The following is a 20,136-nucleotide window of genomic DNA, read 5'->3' as shown; positions in this document are numbered from 1 at the left end:
GCAGTTGCTCAATGAACGAGAAATAGGTTTATACACAATTTATATGGACTTCCGGTTGCTTGGCTGCCCGACTGTAATACATGTACACATACACAGTATAGTACACACTGCCACACTGTACTACACGTGGGTGGTGTGGCGCAGCTAATAAAAATGAGACCACACCCTTTTGTTATTTTTATTAATTACCATGCTGCTGCAACCATGTTGGAGGTGTGGCAGTTGAAATAATGGAAGAAGAAAATGAAGAAATAGAAGAAGAGGAAGAGCCTCTTTATGTAGGCCAGAGAGATGCAGAAGGTAATCCCAATGGTCGTGGGACATTGAAATGGTTGAAGTCAAGCAGGAGATTCGAGGGTCGGTTCTGTAGTGGAATGAAACAAGGACGGGGCTGTTTTTACTTTAAAGATGGTAGCAGTCTATCAGGGACATTCAGATCAGATGAACTACACGGTGAGGGAACTTACACTTACCCAGATGGAAGACTAATGATAGCACAATACGTCAATGGAGAGTTGGACGGTCCATTTACAGAGTACAGCGAAACTGGGGACGTCATGGCCAAAGGCGAGCACAGGGAAGATAGACGCTTCGGCTTCTTGCAAATATTTGATGAATATGGCGGGATTTTGATGGGAGAAGTGAACAGAGACACAGGAGAGCTGACTGGTCCTGGAATAGCATACGTATATCCAGACAAACGCTCGGCATTATTGGGTCGGTTTAGCAACAGTGATATGGTGTGTGCAAGGCCAGCTTTATTGCTAACAAGCGTAGATCAGACCCCAGCAAAGTATGCACTGGACGAAAACTGGAGCAAGACTACACTCAAACTAGACGAGTCCACTAGCACTTGTATTAGCTGCAATCCTTTAACACCTGATGCTTATGAGCAGAGTAAAGTATATGTGTCAACTTGCAGCGACAATCCCGATAAAGGAGAGGGTCTCTTTGCTAAAACTGAACTAGCTGAAGGAGAAACAGTCTCATTTTATAATGGGCTAAGACTCACGCACGATGAGGTAGACTCAAGGGACTGGTCGCTCAACGCAAATACAATAACTTTAGATGAAAGTATGGTCCTTGACGTCCCTCTCAAATACTCATCTCTTGATGCTTACGTTGCCAGCCTTGGACACAAAGCTAATCATTCAAGTGCTCCAAATTGCGAGTATGATCATTTTGTGCATCCTCGATTCGGACATATAAAGTGCATACGAACTATAAAAGAGGTTTCCAAAGGAAACGAGTTGACCTGTGATTACGGATACTCCCACAAGCTACCAGAAACTGATGAAGAGGATTTGCCAGAATGGTACATGACTGAATCATAACTAACATTAATTGCTAAAAAAATCCTTAAAAAGAGTCTCCAATTTATAATTTTTAAAAATGAAGAAAATGAGAGAGTTCTCATGGCGGGGATTCTTTGATAGCCCATTTATTTACAGCTGCTCTGAGCTGGTCTATGACACTCTTAGGATCACTGCTCTTTACGATTGCACTACCTGACACTATCATATTGGCTCCAGCCTAGAGAGAGAGAGAGAGAGAGGAGTAGACATGGGGCAATAGTAACAGTATTAGTTCTAGTGTAATACCATAGAGTGGGAAATTTCAGAGGGAATTAAATTTGACGTTTTGATAGCCATTCGCCAAAATAAAAATCCACCATTTTGAGCCATTATACGCATGCTCAATGGCATGTGGCCACAAATTCGCCAAATTACAATTCAACAATCACTAAAATTTAGCGATTTGCCAAATTTAACTCCCTCAAAAATTTCCCGCTATACAGTATCTACTCTTGGTAATACCCAGAATAGATTGATTTACTCTTAATAGAAATCTATGGTTTCTCAATTTCTAATCATACACATGTTCTTATTATCACCTTTCAGTTCAAGTTATTAGTACATTAATTCAGTTGCATGACCATTGATTTTCATTCAATTCAAAATGAACTAACTTTAGCAACTTCTTCTATAGTCGATAATCCGACCCCTCCATCAACTTCAATGTCTAATCTTGGATACTTCTCTCTCAGACATTTAACCTAAGGACACGTCGAAAATGCTTTTAAATCTCCTTGTGTACTTTAGGCATCATGTTAGACATAAACTTCTGTCCTCCAAAGCCTGGCTCCACAGTCATAATAAGGACCATGTCTACCTTATCAACAAATGGCAGTACATCTTCAACTGGGGTGTTTGGCTTAATACCGATTCCAACCTATAAAATATAAAAAGGTCAAATAAAAAATTAAAAGGATAAAGATTAGAATTGAGGGCAATATTCAAAGTTAAAGAATTCAGGTCTGAATCATTAGATAGGGCCTTTGGCCTTATTTTTGAGCAACTTGAGCAATTTGTAAAAAATCCAATTTTGAATGGAATCTAATCAAACTTTTTATGCAACATAAGTACATGTATATGCAATAAAATAGAGAATTCTCTCTTTTTCGATTTTGGCAAAATTTGGCCAAAGACAATGTACTCTATAGTGCAGGGTCACCTTCATTCCTGCTTCTCTAATCTGCTTTATCAAACTCTCAGGATCACCTAGTGAGTGTGTGTGTGAGAGAGGTTATAGTGATTATTCTCTGATAAAGGACTGCTGACCCAAACAAAACCCATACTACTTTCTGATAATAAAGACACATAGCATACTGAAGATAATTTTTTAGCAAAAATACAATAACTATAAAATTATTCATTTTCTAATATTTTTACTGACTTGTTGCTTCCAAATGAAAAGTATATTGATCTGCACCAGCTTCAGCCATATCTTTAACCCACTACAGAAAAAAAATTACTCAAAATTCTCTCTCTCTCTCATTTCTTTCTCTCATCTGCCTATCCTTTCTGTACCTTTTCAGGTTGAGCAACCATCATATGGAGGTCTATGGAGAAAATTGAAAGAAAAGGAATTAATTGATTGAGAGATGTGTTTTAGCATGTCAATAATTATACAATCTTGTAACAGTAGACAGTAGTTTGAGTTAATTTTGATACACAAAATCACCAACATAAAATTCACCAATTACTTACCACTGAAAATTCACCAAAATGAATAAATACTCTTGTATTACACAATATTAGGCTATGTAATTATGATAAATACCATGCACCACAGCGTTAAGTATGAATGCTATCAAGTTAATTCCAAAAGCATGTAAGGCAGTGTAATTATTGGTCAAATGTATATCATTGAACTTGCTGCCAATCTCTCTCTTACTTACCAAAAAATGCGTGAGGAATGTGCTTGCGTAGACACTGGACTAGAGGGGCACCAAAAGTTAGGTTAGGCACAAAATGACTACAATAAAAAAATAAAACCTGTTATAATATTAATGACATGCAATATGTATAATATACATATATGTAATACACACAGCAAAAAACCTAAATCTATTTTAGGTTCTTTTTCTCACCCGTCCATGACATCCAGGTGCAAGTAATCCGCCCCATTATCCAACATTTTCTGTGACTCGGAGGCAAGACATGATAAGTCAGCGTTAAGTATAGATGGACCAATTTTACAGTGACACAAACCAGACATCATTACAAGTTACTAGATACCGGTAGACGTAAACGTTAAACTAAACCCTAGCAGAAACCACACCCTATGATTCACACCCACGTTCTAAATCTATATCCACGTGCAAGCACGTGTAGCAGATCTATGAGCTGTCATGAATTTTAATAGAACAATTAATAGTATTTATAATTAACAGTGTTTATTAGTGTAAAGAATAACTATTGTTAGCATTAATTACACAAAACAACATGAGAAATAATGGATAAATGTTCCCTTAGCAGCAAGCATGCACAAAGCATTAGTGGTTTATTACTGTAATTGAAGATTGCTTGTTAATGTAGCGATTGTTCAAGTTATCACTGGCAATATCCATTTCTAATTCTGATAGGGTAACTGTTTCAAAACTGCATGATACTGGTTCTTTCACATTCATTTGAACAGAATCAAGACCAGAAATAGGAGTGCTTGATCCAACATAAAAGCAACTGACGGTTTTAGTGACAGATTGCGTACTGGCTGCTACGCAAGTTTCAATCTGATAGCCGGCATTATCGTCGTCCCCTTTAAAGTGAAGGTTTTTATGGGGGAAGTCTTCAGAAACGTAGTTTGCTTTGATGTGACATTTTTCTGTTGCGGCTCCACAGCAATTCTTGTATCCTTGCCATGTGCAGTAGACATCTTTGTTTTCGTCAAGAGTTACTCCATCAGGAAGCGTACCACTAAGAAGTGTTTGGCGAGCATTATCAACTTTGGCCGTAAATCTAGAAGTCTGTGGAGTCGAGCAAGAACAAGAGGCACTGCTGGAAGTAAAGAGATAAATAAATACCAGGAGATTGAGGAGAAGTGCCATGGTTTTTACGATTACGAAATTATGCTCCGTAGCCAAGCAAAACCTTTTATAGACTCTAGAGCCACGTGGTACAACACGTGATGCAGTCTATAAAAGCTAAGGCAAGCCAGAGCAACTTAAGACTGCAAATTTTCGTCATGCAGAAAAAAATACTTGTACTATTGCCGTGTCTCTGCTTTATCCTAGCTATCGTACCACTCAGCCAGCAAGGTTGCTCCATTTCCACCCATAAAGACCTCCACGACATTAACTTATTTGGAACAGTTGAAGGAAACTGCAGTGGCAAGAGGCTCACCATCCACATTGAAAACGAGTACAGAGCATATTGCACAGGGAGCTGCGCTTCCTTCCACTATGCTTACGTTTCACCAGGGAAGCTGAGAATTCGGAACTGTGTGCCCCTACCAAATTCTGACGGTGTATACAAAGTAGTCCGTCACACAAATTTCAATGCTACATGTGACAATGGTGCAAAGTGGGAGCTGATCAACTTTGAATATGTGAATGCAACAACGTGCAAATGTAGACGTGTGCTGGACAAATATATATAACATTAAAGACACACACACACACACACACTATTAATATTGAAATTATTAATGTTGCTGTTCATGCTTATCTAAAAATTATTGTTAAAATATCAGTCATTTAGACGTTCTGTGAAATTCTCAGGAAATATTCCTCTTGCTGTAGTTCCAGGTATAAAGCCCATCAACCAGCCATCCTCCTATAACATTAGGAAAGGAGGACACAAGTAAAGGATGTGCACACAAAAAATTGCAACAAATGAATGTTGCTATAAACTGCGGCAAAAACAAAGTGCAATCGCATGCCGTCCAAAAAAATATTCATTCGTAATTTCGGCTGACTAATTCTCGGCGTACACAGCCAGTCTTATTTTGGTGAAATTTAAGTTCAGAATAAAAATTAGCAACACCCCATACGCATATGTAATATGAATTTATACTAGGTGTATCTCATACTAAGCTACTGTACCTCATCATCAGGGTTATCATATGGTATGACATGGATAACCACTCCTTTGTCAAATGTCAGTTCATCTTCATCTTCCCCAGTATAAGGATGACGAGACGTTACCTAAAAAAATTATACTCATTAAAAATTAAAATAACATACGTGTACACATAGATAAGCATAATAGCTAAATTGGCTCACTATATTCAGAAGTATTATGACTCTTTACCTTAAATAAAACGTTGGGACTCTGATCATTCTGAGGAGCATCAGGTGCTGGAGGAGTGTCATCCTCTTTTCCTTCTTCAGGGACTGGATCTTCTTTTTTATCTTCTTCTTCTTTCTGAGTCTCGTTTGTCTCCTGTTGTTGCTGCTCTCTCTCATCTCTATTGTCCTCTCCTTCTTCTTCAACTTGATCCTGTGGCTCTTTAGACACCTCAGGCTCTATCTCCTTGTCCCCCTCCTCAGTCTCCCCTCTCTCCTCATTAGTGGGAGGAGCATCCTCAATAACGCTCACATCTTTGGTATCGTCAGTGGGTTCTTCAAGAGGAGGTTTCTCGGGTTTCGGAGGAGGGTCTTTGTCCTCGGGTTTCGGAGGAGGGTCTTTGTCCTCCGGTTTTAACGGAAGCTCTTTCTCCTTTGAGCTACTAGCACTCTCCCTTCTTTCTTTGTTCTGTAAGGAATGAAAGAACAGACAACGTTAAATGAAATGCTATAGTACATGCACCATAAGTACCTCATCAGATAAAGTGCTATCAGATCTCGCCGGCTTACTGGGTGGAGGCTTGCTGTGTGGATATGAAGTAAAATGACAAATAAAGAGAAAGTCATTCTAAAATCATTTTAATAATTACTTTGACGAATGCTTTCTTGTTGGCGTGTCCTAGTAAGTATAAAATAAAAAACATAGACAACTGGGTTTGTTTACGCAAAAAATGTAATTCAAAAGAATTCCATAGCAATGAATATCAGTAAAAAAAGAGAATGAATTTCCTAATAATATTTTCACAACCCATGGAGACGCCTCATACAAAACAACACGTACATGTAAAAACAGACACAATTGCCGTATAAAGAACTACATTGTATCATAGCGAATTCACAACAGTATATATGCATGATGCAACAAGTAGCAATTGACAAAATACACATAAACAGCAAATTTATATTATACCTGCATTCACTTAGCTGTATACATGCACATGTACATGTACAATTAGATGGAGACATGCTAAGATCATTAATTGATAACACATTTACAAGTTCCAAATAAGGAGGGATCTATACAGCCTAAATACTATACAGTACTTTGCCAGTGTCAGTACATGTATCCATAGTAATGGTCAATATACATGTACATGCCATCTATACAGTACTGTAACTATTCAATTAAGTCAAAAGTACATAAAATGTGTCAAAGTGCTAAAAACCTAAAATATGAATGGATCAGACCCGCCCTCTGTATGAATCGTTGATAAGGTCAAAGAAGTGTTTAATTAGACATGTATTATCCATGCATGTACATGTACATGTATGTATCATACATGTACATGTACATGTATGTATCCCTGCAGGCTCACACCTCAAATGCTGCAGGCTAGTGAGCATTCCCTTACATCTAAGATATTATGCATAAATAAAACATCATCAAGTGTATCGTGTACATGTACAACAGGTACAAATGACATTAATATTTAAATGACTTAATTGACTAATTGCCAGCCATCTTAAAGCATGATGCACATAAGGTCTGTATGACTGAAAATCATGACCTTAAACAATCAATGAGAAGATTGCGGAAGCTAGTCTAATAATAACCAGAAGTACTGATACACACGTGAGAACACACACACACACACACACACACACACACACACACATAGAGGAAATAGGTTAGTCACAAATAGTGAGAGAGAGAGCGATTGGTTATCAATGAATAGGCGTACAATAGTACATGACGAGCATAGCATTATAGTCCCTCATTCCCAATCGCATGACATTAACAATTATTCATCGAGATGGCATTCTTATTAAGTTGACCCCACCAGTCGATCAGACTATGAATTAAAATATTCACGGTCAATATCAAAAAAATTCATTGGAATCGCGTAACTTGATTAAAGAAATGTCCGCTTTCCCTGACCTCTCCATGACAGCAAAGCCACACACAAAAAAACATCCGAAGCAAGATCAAACAATATCAACCAGTCACATGTTGCACGAAGCAATTCATGACAAAGACAAAGACTGTTATTACATGACTCATCAGTATGAGAGCGCATGGTCAAACGATGAGATTCCAAGTAGAACAGGATAGGATATAAGGAGAGTGAGAGAGGGGCGGAGGTGGTGAGAAGGGTCAATGCTAACATAGCAAAACCACTTGTACATATACATATAATATCTTAATGCATGCCTGAGTTTAATCAGTTAATATCCATCTACATGTATGCACCCACCCAGTCAACTATTATCTTATGCTGATAATTAACATTGTCATTCCTGACAGTGTGTAATGATTATATTTAAAATAACTTATACTTACTTTTCCTGATGACGTTCTACTAAGACCAGGTTCATCACCGCCACCTAAAAGCAATGAAAGATTATAATAATAACAACCATTGCAATATACTGTACATTCACTAGCTAGAGCACTATACTGTAGAAGCATTGAGTATTGACATGTTGCTTAATGTGCACAAATATAAGATGGGAAAAATCTACAATAATTCAATTCATTGTATCTTCCTTCCTTTAATCTCTTAAAAATTATTTATGATAGAGAAGTACATGCTTGTACATGTATACATGTACATGTAATGGAACAAGGATCGGGTAAACAACACTCAATAACAAAACCATTAATATACTCATGACATTCACACTTGGAAAATAAACTATAGAACATGATTGATTGCTATGTATGGTTAGAGTGTTAATGTGGGGCTGTACATTAATGGAGGGTACTAAAGAGAGTGCCCTTGTGGTATTAATGGAGTCACCAATCAGCACACCAGCTAGTAAGGAAAGCAATGATTGGTGGCAGTATCTAATAGGCTAGGACTATAATGTGTTTGATAATGAGGAGATTGAAATATGAAGAGGCAATTGAATCTACTTACATGTACATGTACACAGTTTTAATGTAGAATGATGACAATTAAGATAACACATTAGTTTTGAATCTCAATGACACAAATTTCCATACACATCTCTGCATGTTAATAATGATCAAAGAAACAGGAAAAGCAACAATACATAAACAGTGTATATATATGTCATGATAAAGGGTTCTGCCTAGAAAAAAATTAGAGGTGGTTGGAGACTAATATTGTTCCTTTTAAATTTATGTACACCATACTAGTAGACTACAATATCATGCTTTATGTATGGCTATTAGTATTAATTGGATGGTTGGTCTAAGTGATGAACTGGTTGGTTCATTTGTTGAGGTGATTGTCCCGATCACCCCCGACGACCATAGGCAGCAGAACAATGAATGATAGACCGTGTGTATAAGCAAGAAACCGGTGCTATCCCAAACGCAATGAATAAGGTCAGTTCTGCTGATACATCCCCTACTCTATTGTAAGAGGTCCAAAGTCCATGGAGCAAAACATGATAGGACACACATATAGACATTAGTAAACCTTACACTAGTGCTATTAATAGAAATAATACACATACACGTACACCCAATCGTGATTAATTAATAAATCAGTGATGAATAAAATTGATACATTCCATCAAATAACAGAGCTGAGGTGTCAGTAGCAACACATACTTATTGTTTTGAATATTCAAAAATAAAAAGGCGAGCATCCCAAAGTGATATACATACATGTACATGTACGTACATGAACAATGTATGAATTATCATGTATTATGTACACGTATATGTATCTATTAAACTATTACATAACTTCATGTAATGTGGGTACGACAATACATGTACACAAACATGTATTACATGTATTCATGGTCCTTATAACAGACCTTGAGAGCTAGCAGCTGCTTCCGAGAGATTATCACCTTCTTCTTCTGCATCATCTGATGGAAGGCTGGCCTCATCATCTACTGGAGAATTCTTCACAGGATTAAGACTAAATCGAAGAAAACCCAATTAAAAAATATATATACATGTACATGTACATGAACCATACAAAAGCCTAACAGATTAACTTCATCAGTACATGGTCTGACTCTTTCCTTATTGCAATTCCCCATGAAAGCCTGACATTAATCCAAGCAGTACCAGTTCATACATCAGCATAATATGTACATGTACATGTAAATGTACATGTACATGTAGTTTATGTAAATTTCTAATCCTCACTTTGATAAAGTCGATTCGCTATTTAAGACTCTTTCCTTGCGGCTGGTATGGACTCCACTCTCAGCCTCTTCGTGTAGCTGGTTCATTGTCTCATTGTACGACTCGTCCAACTGTTTGTTGATACCGTGGGATATAATGTAAGGAGACACACCCACAAACTCACCTTCGCCATTTCTTCGTGGAATTTTAGTTCAATTGTGGACATATTACGGAAAAAAGTAGCATAGAACTCAATACGGCTATAAAAGGAGAGAGAGAGAGAGAGAGAGTAAAGATTAATTATTATTATAATGTGTATCACTGTGTCTACAGTAAACAGTCTGTATATACCCCATTATTATAATTAACATAGTATCTCATTGACACAATTAATAGCCCAATCTTCTCTTATTTTCAATTCTATTCAAGTCTACTGTTACTATCATTCTCACCCTCTTTTCATACATGTACATGTATAACTGGGCCCAAAGCATAATTTTAAGAGTGCTCATGTAACTTTAAAAGCATAAAGACATAAAAATGTAACAAGATTTGGGGGTGATTTCCGAGCAAATTTTTGAAAAACCATGGGCTATAGCCTTGTATTTTTCAAAATTTTGGCATTTTCTTAAAATGGCCATAACTTGAAAATTTAAAGTCGGAATCACCTCAAACTTTCTACATAGCATAAGGACAACAATATGTATCAGAAAATGTAATAAAAATTGGGGATGATTTTGGAGCCATTTTTTGGAAAAAACCATGGGCTATAGCCTTGGGTACTTTTCAGAAATTTGGCGTTTTCTTAAAATGGCCATAACTTGAAAATTTAAAGTCGGAATCACCTCAAACTTTCTACATAGCATAAGGACAACAATATGTATCAGAAAATGTAATAAAAATTGGGGGTGATTTCGGAGCCATTTTTTGAAAAAAACCATGGGCTATAGCCTTGGGTACTTTTCAGAAATTTGGCATTTTCTTAAAATGGCCATAACTTGAAAATTTAAAGTCGGAATCACCTCAAACTTTCCACACATGACATCAATCAGGACAAGCAAAATATAGTAATTCCACCTTTAGTACATACAGACTTAAAAATAATAATTGACCTAATGACTCCCTCATATTCCCATTCAACAGTATACACAAATCATCAACAAAAAACTTTCAGCTATTGAACTGGTGTTACCTGTCAAATAACGTAGGTAGCTCATCATACAGTTTATCAGTTACTTCATCAAAAGCTGCTTTAGCATTATGATAAGTATCTTCAAACTGCTGCAACTTGACTTCAGTTACCTTCTTATTCTGCCTTGCAGCCTAGAGAAGACACTATATGAATTAATACACAATAATGGATTGGCTATGTCTTCATCAATTTACTGTGGAGTTGCATATGTACACGTACTCTACACATTATCTATAATGTACCTCTAACTCTCTCTTGGCATAATCATAGTCTACTATCTTCCTCTCTCTTCTTTCCACTAGTTTCTAAAAAATCAAATTAATACAATAACAATAATATACATGTACGGTGTGATCCTCTTTCACATCTACCGTAAATGTTCAAATAAAAGCCCGGGCGTTTATTTCTTTCCCAGGACAAAAAATTGCGTAAAATAAAAAAAGAAAAAGTAAAACTGGGATTCTAACCAGGAACTCAATGCACTCAGCTTAACAAGTTAGGCCATTTGGGACACTCTAAAGGTTGTGGTACTTATATTGAGTAAAATATGCGTATCTATACTTGGAAATTCTTAGTCCGAGGCGTTTATTCAAGCCCGGCCTTTATTTGAACATTTACGGTACTTTTAATACACACACTCTCTCTCTGTACCTTTGTCTCGGGGAATTTCGACATGTACAATTGCAAAGGCTCCATCATTTCATTTTGAATTTTTTTAAGAAGGTCTTCCCACAAAAGCATTTTTTGCTAAATAAGTAATCAAAAAGTGAAACATCATCATCATCAGATACTGTGTGCATCAGAAAAAATGAGAGAGAGAGAGAGAGAGAGAGAGAGAGAGAGAGAGAGAGAGAGAGAGAGAGAGAGAGAGAGAGAGAGAGAGAGAGAGAGAGAGAGAGAGAGACAGAGAGAGAGAGGGAGGGAGACAGAGAGGAGACAGAGACAGGGCACGGCTAGCCTTACTTCAATAATACTTTGCATTTCTGAGTATCCTTTCCATTCCGGCTCATACAGCTCAAGCCATAAATCCATGAAAGACTTTGTGCTGTGACTCAAAACTGCACAGAAACACACACTAGGCTCCCTCTCTCCACCACCTCTGTCACTTACCTTTAGCATTATTAGTATACTTTGCCAATTCTTTTTGAAGTCTTGAAGCTGCCAACTACAAAGTACAACACAGCAGTACAGCAATAAAAAATATATTTTATAAGATATACAAGTACATGAACAACTAGTACATGTACATATAGTACCTGTTGTTTATTGAAATTCACAACAAATTCAGTATAATTATCATCAGTTGTCTTCTCTGCCTGACCAACCTTTTGCAACATCTATCGAAACACAATACAGCATTTATCATCAAATACTTATTTACTTATACTTGTGCATGTACACACATAGTCACATACTAGACAAATTCAATGCTATTGTAGCACAAAATGCAATGCTCATTATCTTCTTTATGTTTCCTCATGTTAAAAGAAGAAAAATGAGATGATGATGCTTCATTTTGTAAACCATAATCTTTAAACAAAAATTGTAATATACTCAACCCAACACACATACAGTGCATGGTGCATGAATTATCACAAACAATAAGCACATTCACATGGACATGCACAACATGCAGTGTAATAGAAGCACATAGTGTAAACAATAAGCATGAAGAGCTACCACACTGTACATGCAAAAATACTAATAAGACTTACATAAACATTAACATCTATTTACTGTCATACACACACACACACACGAATGGAAGTGCAAGTATACATGTACATGTATAGCTACGGGAGAGAGAGAGAGAGAGAGAGAGAGAGAGAGAGAGAGAGAGAGAGAGAGAGAGAGAGTGAGTACATGTACATACAATAATCACCTACTGTATACACACACACACACTCCCTTACTCTAGAGTAACAAATTCATTTTTAAGTGGGCTTGTTGTCAATTATAGTACTAGCATTGAGTCAAGAGGAGATCATTACTAGTACATACATCATTCTACATGTACATACAGTAGTACTTGTGTAATCTGATGCCCATTGGTGAAGCCCTAATCACCCTAACCAGCCACTATGGTAACAAATAATGGTGACTACCATACAGTAAATGTACAATGTATATGTACATGTACATGCTCTATTTCCAATTACATGTATAGGTATTATTAAATACTTTTTCTATCTTCAATCCCAAAATTGGAATGGTATGATAACAGGTAGATGTGTACACATACATAAATGTACATGACAGCTTATATAGAGCACAACATAAGCTTAAAATGTGAGCTTAAGCTGATTATGACTATATTTACATTATACATATCAGTATAGACTCACCAATAGAAAAACAGAGCAAACGATAGCAGTTTCAAAAGCTAACAATCAAGAGAAAGGATAGAGAGGAGGAAAAGAGAGAGAGAGAGAGAGAGGGGGGGGGGAGAGGGCAAGATAGCTGCTTATTAAAAAGAGGTGAGACCAAAAAGAGCTATTACAAATGTGAGAAGCAGAAGGAGCAAGGGGAAACTTGATACAGGGAGTCAACCCCAGTATAATAATGAATGAGAAATGATGTGTGAAGAGGCCACAAACATCATGTAATGTAATGCATACAATTATCAGAAGAACAAGACAATATTAGTCTTAGGAGAATACACATTACGAAAACAATAACAACAGTAGACTAACGACACATAACTCAGGCTACGTTTACACAGCAACGCAAAACGCATCGTTTTTAAAGTATCCACTTTGAACACCGTTTTCGTTTCCATAGAGTTCTATCAAGATTTTATCACGTTTTCATTCGTTCCTGTGTAAACAGAAGCATAAAACAGGCACAAAACTATACGGATTGCATCATTTTAGTTGCTGTGTAAACGTGGCCTCAAGCACCAGTACATAGGACTAACATCTAAAGAGTATGATTTATCCCAATGACTATTTCATTAATATATTATTTCAACTACTTTATTTTCATGATGATGATGATGGTGATGATAATGAAGAAAATTATGATAAAAAATAACACAATAAAAAATTTGTAAAATTCCCAGGCCAATACTTATGGATGGCACATTAAATCCGTGAATTTTACGATAAGAGTCATAGCTTAAACATTACTTAAGGGGAATATCTAAATGTGATGTAAAAATTAAAATAAAATTCTAAAAATTATTATAGCCTAAACCTATTAGATGGATTCAGTTTGTTGATCATAGCCTTGCGCTCCATATACACTAGAAGACACGTGAATAACGATCGATTACAATATTTATAAACAAACACGCTTTCCATCAGCCACCCAACAGCTCATGAAACAAGAAAATAAAAAAATAGAGGAAAGACAGTGAGAAGGCACATGTCTTGAACACGTTTAAAAGTTTTGAAGACTTAGAATCAATTAACAGCCTTCAATCTAGTGAGTTACTAATTAATATGTACATATAATACATGCTGTATATACATGAGTAGTCATTTAACATTACTTGGTTTCATTACATGTAGGGCTAGTGTTACAGTACATTAGGAATGTGTGTAGTAATATTTGCCTTATCTTTACCTTCTGCTGTACTCTTCTAGCTTTCTTTGTTGCAAAAGAGAGTATCTTTTTAGAGGAACCTTTATCTCCTCTTGCTTCAGCCATGGCTCACTAACTTATTTTCTTTATGTACCGTATGGTTTTATTTATAAGAAAAGCAATGCGCCGCCAGTGAAATATTTTAAACCACGCCTTCTTGGTAAAATATGACCACGCCTATCTAAAATTAATGAGCTATAGGTGTGGTTTAGCTATCAAAAAATAAAGTTAGATCTTTGTGTAATCGCAATTATGTCTCTCTCAGATGGGTTTTCTGGTGGTGGTGGTGGTGGTGGAGGTAGTCTACCGCGTTTAAGGGACGTACTAAGAAGGTAATGTCCTTATGTACTATTTTATACTTGTTTTTATTTTTCTCTAATTTTCTGACTCCTCCCTTTCTCTTTCAGACAAAGACGTGATTCAGATCCCTCTATCGACGTACCTGATCTTAATTTCACATACGACGACTCTGATACTCTATTTAACGAGCTCAGTGAGCTCTATGCCTATTCCGAAGTCCACGAGTTCCAGCTGGCACGAGAGTCCTTTGATAAAACCCTTTCCCTCAAGTTCCCTCACTCAAACTGGTTGAATCTCACTCGAACACAGCAAAGAACTCTCCTCTATTACTTGATTGAGAAGTGCGAAGTTGTATCTCATTCCGAGCGTCTTGATGCAGCTCGTTCCCTCCTCTACCTCGCACATGGTAATTACATGTATGGCGTGGATGAGCAAGATATTGCGCAATACTCCCGAGCCAATGTCTTGCTGATGATCGAGGCCGGGGTTTTCCCGGCCGTCGTACAACTCCTTGCGCTCGAAAAGGAAAGAGAGCGGGATCAGTACGAGAACACAAAGAATAAAATCACGATAGCTGATAACGTCTCGCTCCGTGTGACTCTAAGTGTCCTTTATGTGATGATCGAAGTCGCTAGACGAGAAGATAAATTCGATCTTCCGGCCGAGACTCAACTTCGGGAGAGGTTTCTAATTGATTTGAGAAACCCGGTCCACGGCGAGGACAACTTGACGTCGTTTCTGTTCCAGATGCTCCTTTACTTTTGTAATGGGAGCATGCCTCATTATCCAGTGAGGAAGATCCTTCTGGTCATATGGAAGTCGATCCTAGCTTCACTTGGAGGAGTCGAGAAGCTTAAAGAGCTAAAAGAGGAAGCGAGAGTTAAAGCTGGCCTCCCTCATACTTTTGACGAGACGAAACCAGCTCAGCCTCTTGTGATCCCTACTGCTGCCTTTGACCCTCGAGGGTATGCCCCTCCCCCTCCTAGGGACTCTTCTCTTTTATCCGGTTTATTGAGCCGACCCCATTCGATGGTATCAAACCAGGACAATGTGACCGATTGGGGCGAACAGAAAGGACTTGATTTCTGTCCAAAAGCACGTCTGCAAGACATTGAGGGTTTCATTGAGCTCTGTCGCTCTAAATTTGGCTGCTACGAATCCCCCGGGCTAACAGGGTCCGATCCTCTCTCCTGTGACATATCCTCTCTCCCTGCCCCCACTCAGGAGAGCATCAAAGTACTCCGTCAACACGTCTACATCCCTCTCTCTGATGTACAAATTAAGAAAGTGGAGGAAAACGAGAGATTGCAGTCTCTCAATAAACCAGTTGAAGTTGAAGAAAGGGACACGCCCACAGAGCGACTCTACAAATCGATATTGCCTAACCTTCCTCAGTATATGATAGCCATTTTAAAAGTGTTGTTGGCTGCTGCTCCAGCTGCCAGAGCTCGCAGTGAATCTGTTAATATCTTTGTTGATGTCATTTCTTCCGATACACCAGCTAACATGATTGAATCGGCTCAGAACACGTTGGATATCAATAGACACAAGGAAATCATCGTCAAGGCCATCTCTGCTACTCTCTTTCTCCTCCTCAAGCATTTCAAGATCAATCACATTTACCAGTTTGAGTATGTTAGTCAGCATCTCGTCTTTGCTAACTGCCTCCCACTGATACTCAAGTTCCTCAATCAAAACCTTTCTCAATACGTCACGGCACGCAACAATTTTCCTGCTCTCAATTTCCCAGACTGTGTCCTAGTTCCTCCAGAGTCCAGCATTGCTGTTGATATACCTGAAGCACTTCCCTCAGACTCAAGCTATTGCTGGCGTAATCTATTCTCTTGCATTAATGTGGTTCGAATCCTCCAGAAACTAACGAAATGGAAGCATTCCCGTATCGTCATGCTTGTTGTGTTTCGATCTGCTCCTATTCTTAAGCGTACACTTAAAGTCCATCACCCGTTGGTACATCGATACGTACTTAAGCTATTAAAAGTCCAAGCCAAGTACCTGGGAAGGAATTGGAGGAAGAACAATATGAGGACCATATCGATGATATATAGACATGTCCGCCATCATTTCCAGGACGACTGGGCCTTTGGTAATGATCTCGATGCCAAACCCTGGGACTTTCAGACCGAGGAGTTCACGCTTAAAAACCAAATCGAGCGGTTCAATGTATTTTATTACGACAACGAGGGGCAGAGGAACCCTAATCCGTTTGGGGTTGAGTTGAGACCGGCCGATACGAATTACCTCAGTGTCCTTGGCAAACCAGTGGAGCTGAGCGAAACCTGGAAAGATAATTATGAGAAGTGGGTGGAAGTTGAGGTCATACAGCACGAGAGGGATTGGGATAGGCTCCTGGATGGGTCACAATGTCATCATTTAACAGTTAAAACTGTTCACTGCTAGGCAGTACTACCTACTATACAAAGTGTGTGTAACAACATGAATGTAGCAATACGAGTTGTTACTTGTGTATTGAATAGACTCATAATGTTTTCTGTTGAATTCAAGATTTTCATATTTAATTTTTCATTACAAGATGCCCTAGCAGTTAATTAATACCTTGCATTGGCTTGTTAATATTAAAAAAAAGCATAATAATTATTTATTCATAGTCTCCTCCCATTTTGTCTGCGCATGCGCATATCATTAGCCTGGGAGGCTGGGACATCAGTCTGTCCGCCATTTTATTTTTCCAGCAGAGAAGAGAGGGGAAGCCAAGAGATCCATTATGTAAGCTAGCTACTATAAGCCATCTTCTTTCTTTAAAGTGTTTATTCTTGAGGATTGAATGTCTTTTTGATGATCCATTGTTTTATTTTCTCTTACACTAAAGGCCCAAGTCTAGCACAGATGCTGATGCCGAGACTACAGAAGTACAAGAAGTAGAAGCAATGGAGGGTATGTCATGCCTGGAGAATAGAGGCCCAGTGCATTGGGCTGGCTATGAAGCCTAGTGTACATTATATTGTATAATGGTGTGCGAGCTCATTAGTGAAACCATTCTACAATGTACATGTACTATTAATTAAATGTCGAATCAGCCTATACATACAACTAGTCACTGATTTGTATAAAGTTGATTCAGATTCACCTTGATTAGTACAGCCCCTATTATCAGCTATAAGATCAATTGTACTATATACTTATTTCCTGTATCCACAAGTTAATTGACTACATTGCATTATAGTAAGAGTACATAATATTAATAGTAATTCATTATGAGACAGCAGAGTGTACATGTATGTGATAAAGACGCTACTGAAGGTTACATGAATCTCTCTTTCTCTGATAGAGGACTCCCCACAAGAGTCCGAGGACAGTGATGTTGAGAGCAGTGATGGAGATCAAAAGGAGAACGATGGCCCTGGAGCTGGTCCTGAAGGAGCCTCCAAAAGCAAGCAAAGCAGAAGTGAGAAGAAAGCAAGAAAGGCAATCGTGAAGCTGGGGCTGAAACAAACAACAGGAATAACAAGAGTCACCATAAGGAAATCAAAGAACATTTTATTTGTTATTGCTAAGCCGGAAGTCTTCAAGAGCCCTGCTTCAGAGACATATATAGTTTTCGGAGAAGCTAAGGTAAAGTCCTCTCCTGATGTTGCACAGTTAATCCTGCTTACTATTTGTCTGTTGCCAATTTTGTGTTCTTTGGAACACGAGTACAAATCTTTTTTACAAGAACTTGCATGCACTTAAATACCTTTTTAATTTTTTTGGCTACAGTAGAACTGAGACTTGAGCATCATATAGGCCACGTTTACACGACTACAAAACAGATATTTTATTTTTGGTCTAATAATTAGGGTCGTTTACACTAAATTGCTACATTTACACAGCAGCAAAACGAATAGTTTTGTGCCTGTTTTATGCTTCTGTTTACACGGAAACAAATGAAAACTTTATAGAATCTTACCATTTAGTGTTGCTGTGTAAACCTAGCCTAAAACACAAGAAAATAGGAACAAACCGGATACTTCTATAAACAAATGATAATTCTAATGAAAATGCAGCTGCTGGATTAGTGTAAACACCTGAAAACAGTCGTAGCAAAAAAAAGATGTAGATTGACGTAGATTAGGCTAGTGTAGTTGTGTGAACAAGGCCTTAGTTCATTTGTGTAAACACGCATTTGTGAACAAAATCTTTAGTTTGCATGTAAATGATGTAATTCATGTTGTCCTGCTAATGCTGCAGCTGCCTCGTGGAATGCTTTTACTAATCACCCACCCTCCTGCTGCCGTCCTCATGCCTTTTGTTGCCATGGAAAATAAATTTGTTTTATAATTTAGACCAATCTGTCCGCGTGTAGTAAGAAATGCGTCACTTGAATGGCTTTTCAATTATTATTTATTTACTATCCTGATTCGTTGTTCATTTACGCTGTGCCAAGAATGACACATTGGTGCGGATTCATTTGCACTTCTTTTCAATACTTGATTCGTTGTACATGCTTTATACGTAATAGACGTTGAATATTATCTCGTTATATCAAGTTATATCTTGTTGATGATAGTTGATCATCTATTTAGTCATTTTCTAATAATAATAATAATAATTCATTTATTAATATTATTTCTCTAACACTGGGTCTTGTAGAACTGTTGCTGTACATGTACATGCACCTGTATGTATTTATTCATCGTTATAATGTATTATGTATCGTATGTTATTTTTGAATTTGAATTTTAAGTCTACGTTTATTGCCAAGTGAATCTGGCCGACACTGTTTTTTGTTATTTCAAAGTTGCCCTCTCTTTTCACTTTCTTAATTACACTCCGTTTCTTAGATTGAAGATTTAAGTAATCAAGCCCAAATAGCGGCTGCCGAGAAATTCAAAGCCCCAGAGACATCCAGCGCCACCACTAAAGACACGGGAAAAGAAACCGTGGAGGTTGAAGCTGATGAATCTGATAGCGAAGAGGTATGATTATTTACAAATAATGTGACTGCTCTGTTTTATTCTTTACAGGTGGACGAGACTGGCATTCAAGAGAAGGATATTAAACTAGTCATGCAGCAAGCTAGCGTTTCCAGAAAAGCTGTGAGTGTCTTGAATTTGTAGCTTTATTGATTCTTTGTTGCTTTTATTTTAGGCTGTGACTGCACTTAAAAATCATAAAAACGATATTGTCAATGCAATCATGGTAAGGGTGGCAAATGTCGTTCAGATTTTAACTGTTTTTTTTTCTCTTTTTTTTGTAGCATCTCACAATGTAATGAATCACAGAGTCGACTTTATATAAAGTTTAAAAGACTAATAATGATAATGATAATAATTCTTTTTCATAATAAATTCTCTCTCTCTCGCTCCTGTATAATGTGTGTGTATTTAAAAACTAGTGATGTTTTCATAAAGTACAAAT

General features: G+C 37.6%; 5 protein-coding genes across 6 annotated transcripts; 3 read left to right on the top strand and 2 right to left on the bottom strand.

Moving 5' to 3' along the window:
* The first annotated feature begins 101 nt into the window (after positions 1 to 101).
* LOC105311972 (histone-lysine N-methyltransferase SETD7-like) lies at positions 102 to 1,378 on the top strand. The gene has a single exon (XM_011404238.2). It carries the CDS (start codon positions 231 to 233, stop codon positions 1,332 to 1,334), a length of 1,104 nt encoding a protein of 367 aa, XP_011402540.1. The 5' UTR covers positions 102 to 230; the 3' UTR covers positions 1,335 to 1,378.
* LOC100640659 (ribulose-phosphate 3-epimerase-like) lies at positions 1,304 to 3,650 on the bottom strand. Its single transcript, XM_003384836.3, has 8 exons — positions 3,434 to 3,650; positions 3,242 to 3,318; positions 2,871 to 2,902; positions 2,737 to 2,797; positions 2,515 to 2,561; positions 2,098 to 2,232; positions 1,970 to 2,056; positions 1,304 to 1,533 (listed from the first exon to the last, which is right to left on the bottom strand). Exons 1-8 carry the CDS (start codon positions 3,562 to 3,564, stop codon positions 1,414 to 1,416), a joined length of 690 nt encoding a protein of 229 aa, XP_003384884.1. The 5' UTR covers positions 3,565 to 3,650; the 3' UTR covers positions 1,304 to 1,413.
* Positions 3,651 to 4,859: 1,209 nt separating this feature from the next.
* Positions 4,860 to 14,567, bottom strand: LOC100633164 (amphiphysin-like). Of its 2 annotated transcripts, none has more exons than XM_019994103.1 (16): positions 14,443 to 14,567; positions 12,132 to 12,212; positions 11,986 to 12,040; positions 11,839 to 11,933; positions 11,527 to 11,622; positions 11,118 to 11,180; positions 10,876 to 11,006; positions 9,868 to 9,943; positions 9,705 to 9,814; positions 9,365 to 9,471; positions 7,911 to 7,954; positions 6,220 to 6,248; positions 6,093 to 6,153; positions 5,595 to 6,038; positions 5,387 to 5,488; positions 4,860 to 5,117 (listed from the first exon to the last, which is right to left on the bottom strand). In XM_019994103.1, the coding sequence occupies exons 1-16, from the start codon at positions 14,524 to 14,526 to the stop codon at positions 5,031 to 5,033; spliced, it is 1,665 nt and encodes a 554-aa protein (XP_019849662.1). In that variant the 5' UTR covers positions 14,527 to 14,567; the 3' UTR covers positions 4,860 to 5,030. The 2 variants fall into 2 exon arrangements, with proteins under 2 accessions (XP_019849662.1, XP_011402553.1); XM_011404251.2 differs by having other exon boundaries at positions 6,102 to 6,153.
* A 73-nt stretch (positions 14,568 to 14,640) lies between these two features.
* On the top strand, positions 14,641 to 17,310 carry LOC100633037 (striatin-interacting protein 1 homolog). Its single transcript, XM_003384861.3, has 2 exons — positions 14,641 to 14,792; positions 14,868 to 17,310. The coding sequence occupies exons 1-2, from the start codon at positions 14,713 to 14,715 to the stop codon at positions 17,176 to 17,178; spliced, it is 2,391 nt and encodes a 796-aa protein (XP_003384909.1). The 5' UTR covers positions 14,641 to 14,712; the 3' UTR covers positions 17,179 to 17,310.
* Positions 17,311 to 17,413: 103 nt separating this feature from the next.
* On the top strand, positions 17,414 to 20,131 carry LOC100640532 (nascent polypeptide-associated complex subunit alpha-like). Its single transcript, XM_003384835.3, has 7 exons — positions 17,414 to 17,505; positions 17,609 to 17,673; positions 18,068 to 18,351; positions 19,560 to 19,694; positions 19,743 to 19,814; positions 19,867 to 19,917; positions 19,976 to 20,131. Coding segments are annotated over exons 1-7 (624 nt in total). The 5' UTR covers positions 17,414 to 17,503; the 3' UTR covers positions 19,991 to 20,131.
* The last annotated feature ends 5 nt before the right edge of the window (positions 20,132 to 20,136 follow it).

Source organism: Amphimedon queenslandica, unplaced genomic scaffold (assembly GCF_000090795.2).
Source record: "Amphimedon queenslandica unplaced genomic scaffold, v1.1 AMPQUscaffold_13482, whole genome shotgun sequence".
Lineage (NCBI taxonomy): Eukaryota > Metazoa > Porifera > Demospongiae > Haplosclerida > Niphatidae > Amphimedon > Amphimedon queenslandica.
The sequence above is the reverse complement of the archived record's forward strand: the minus strand, read 5'-3'. Positions and strand labels throughout refer to the sequence as shown.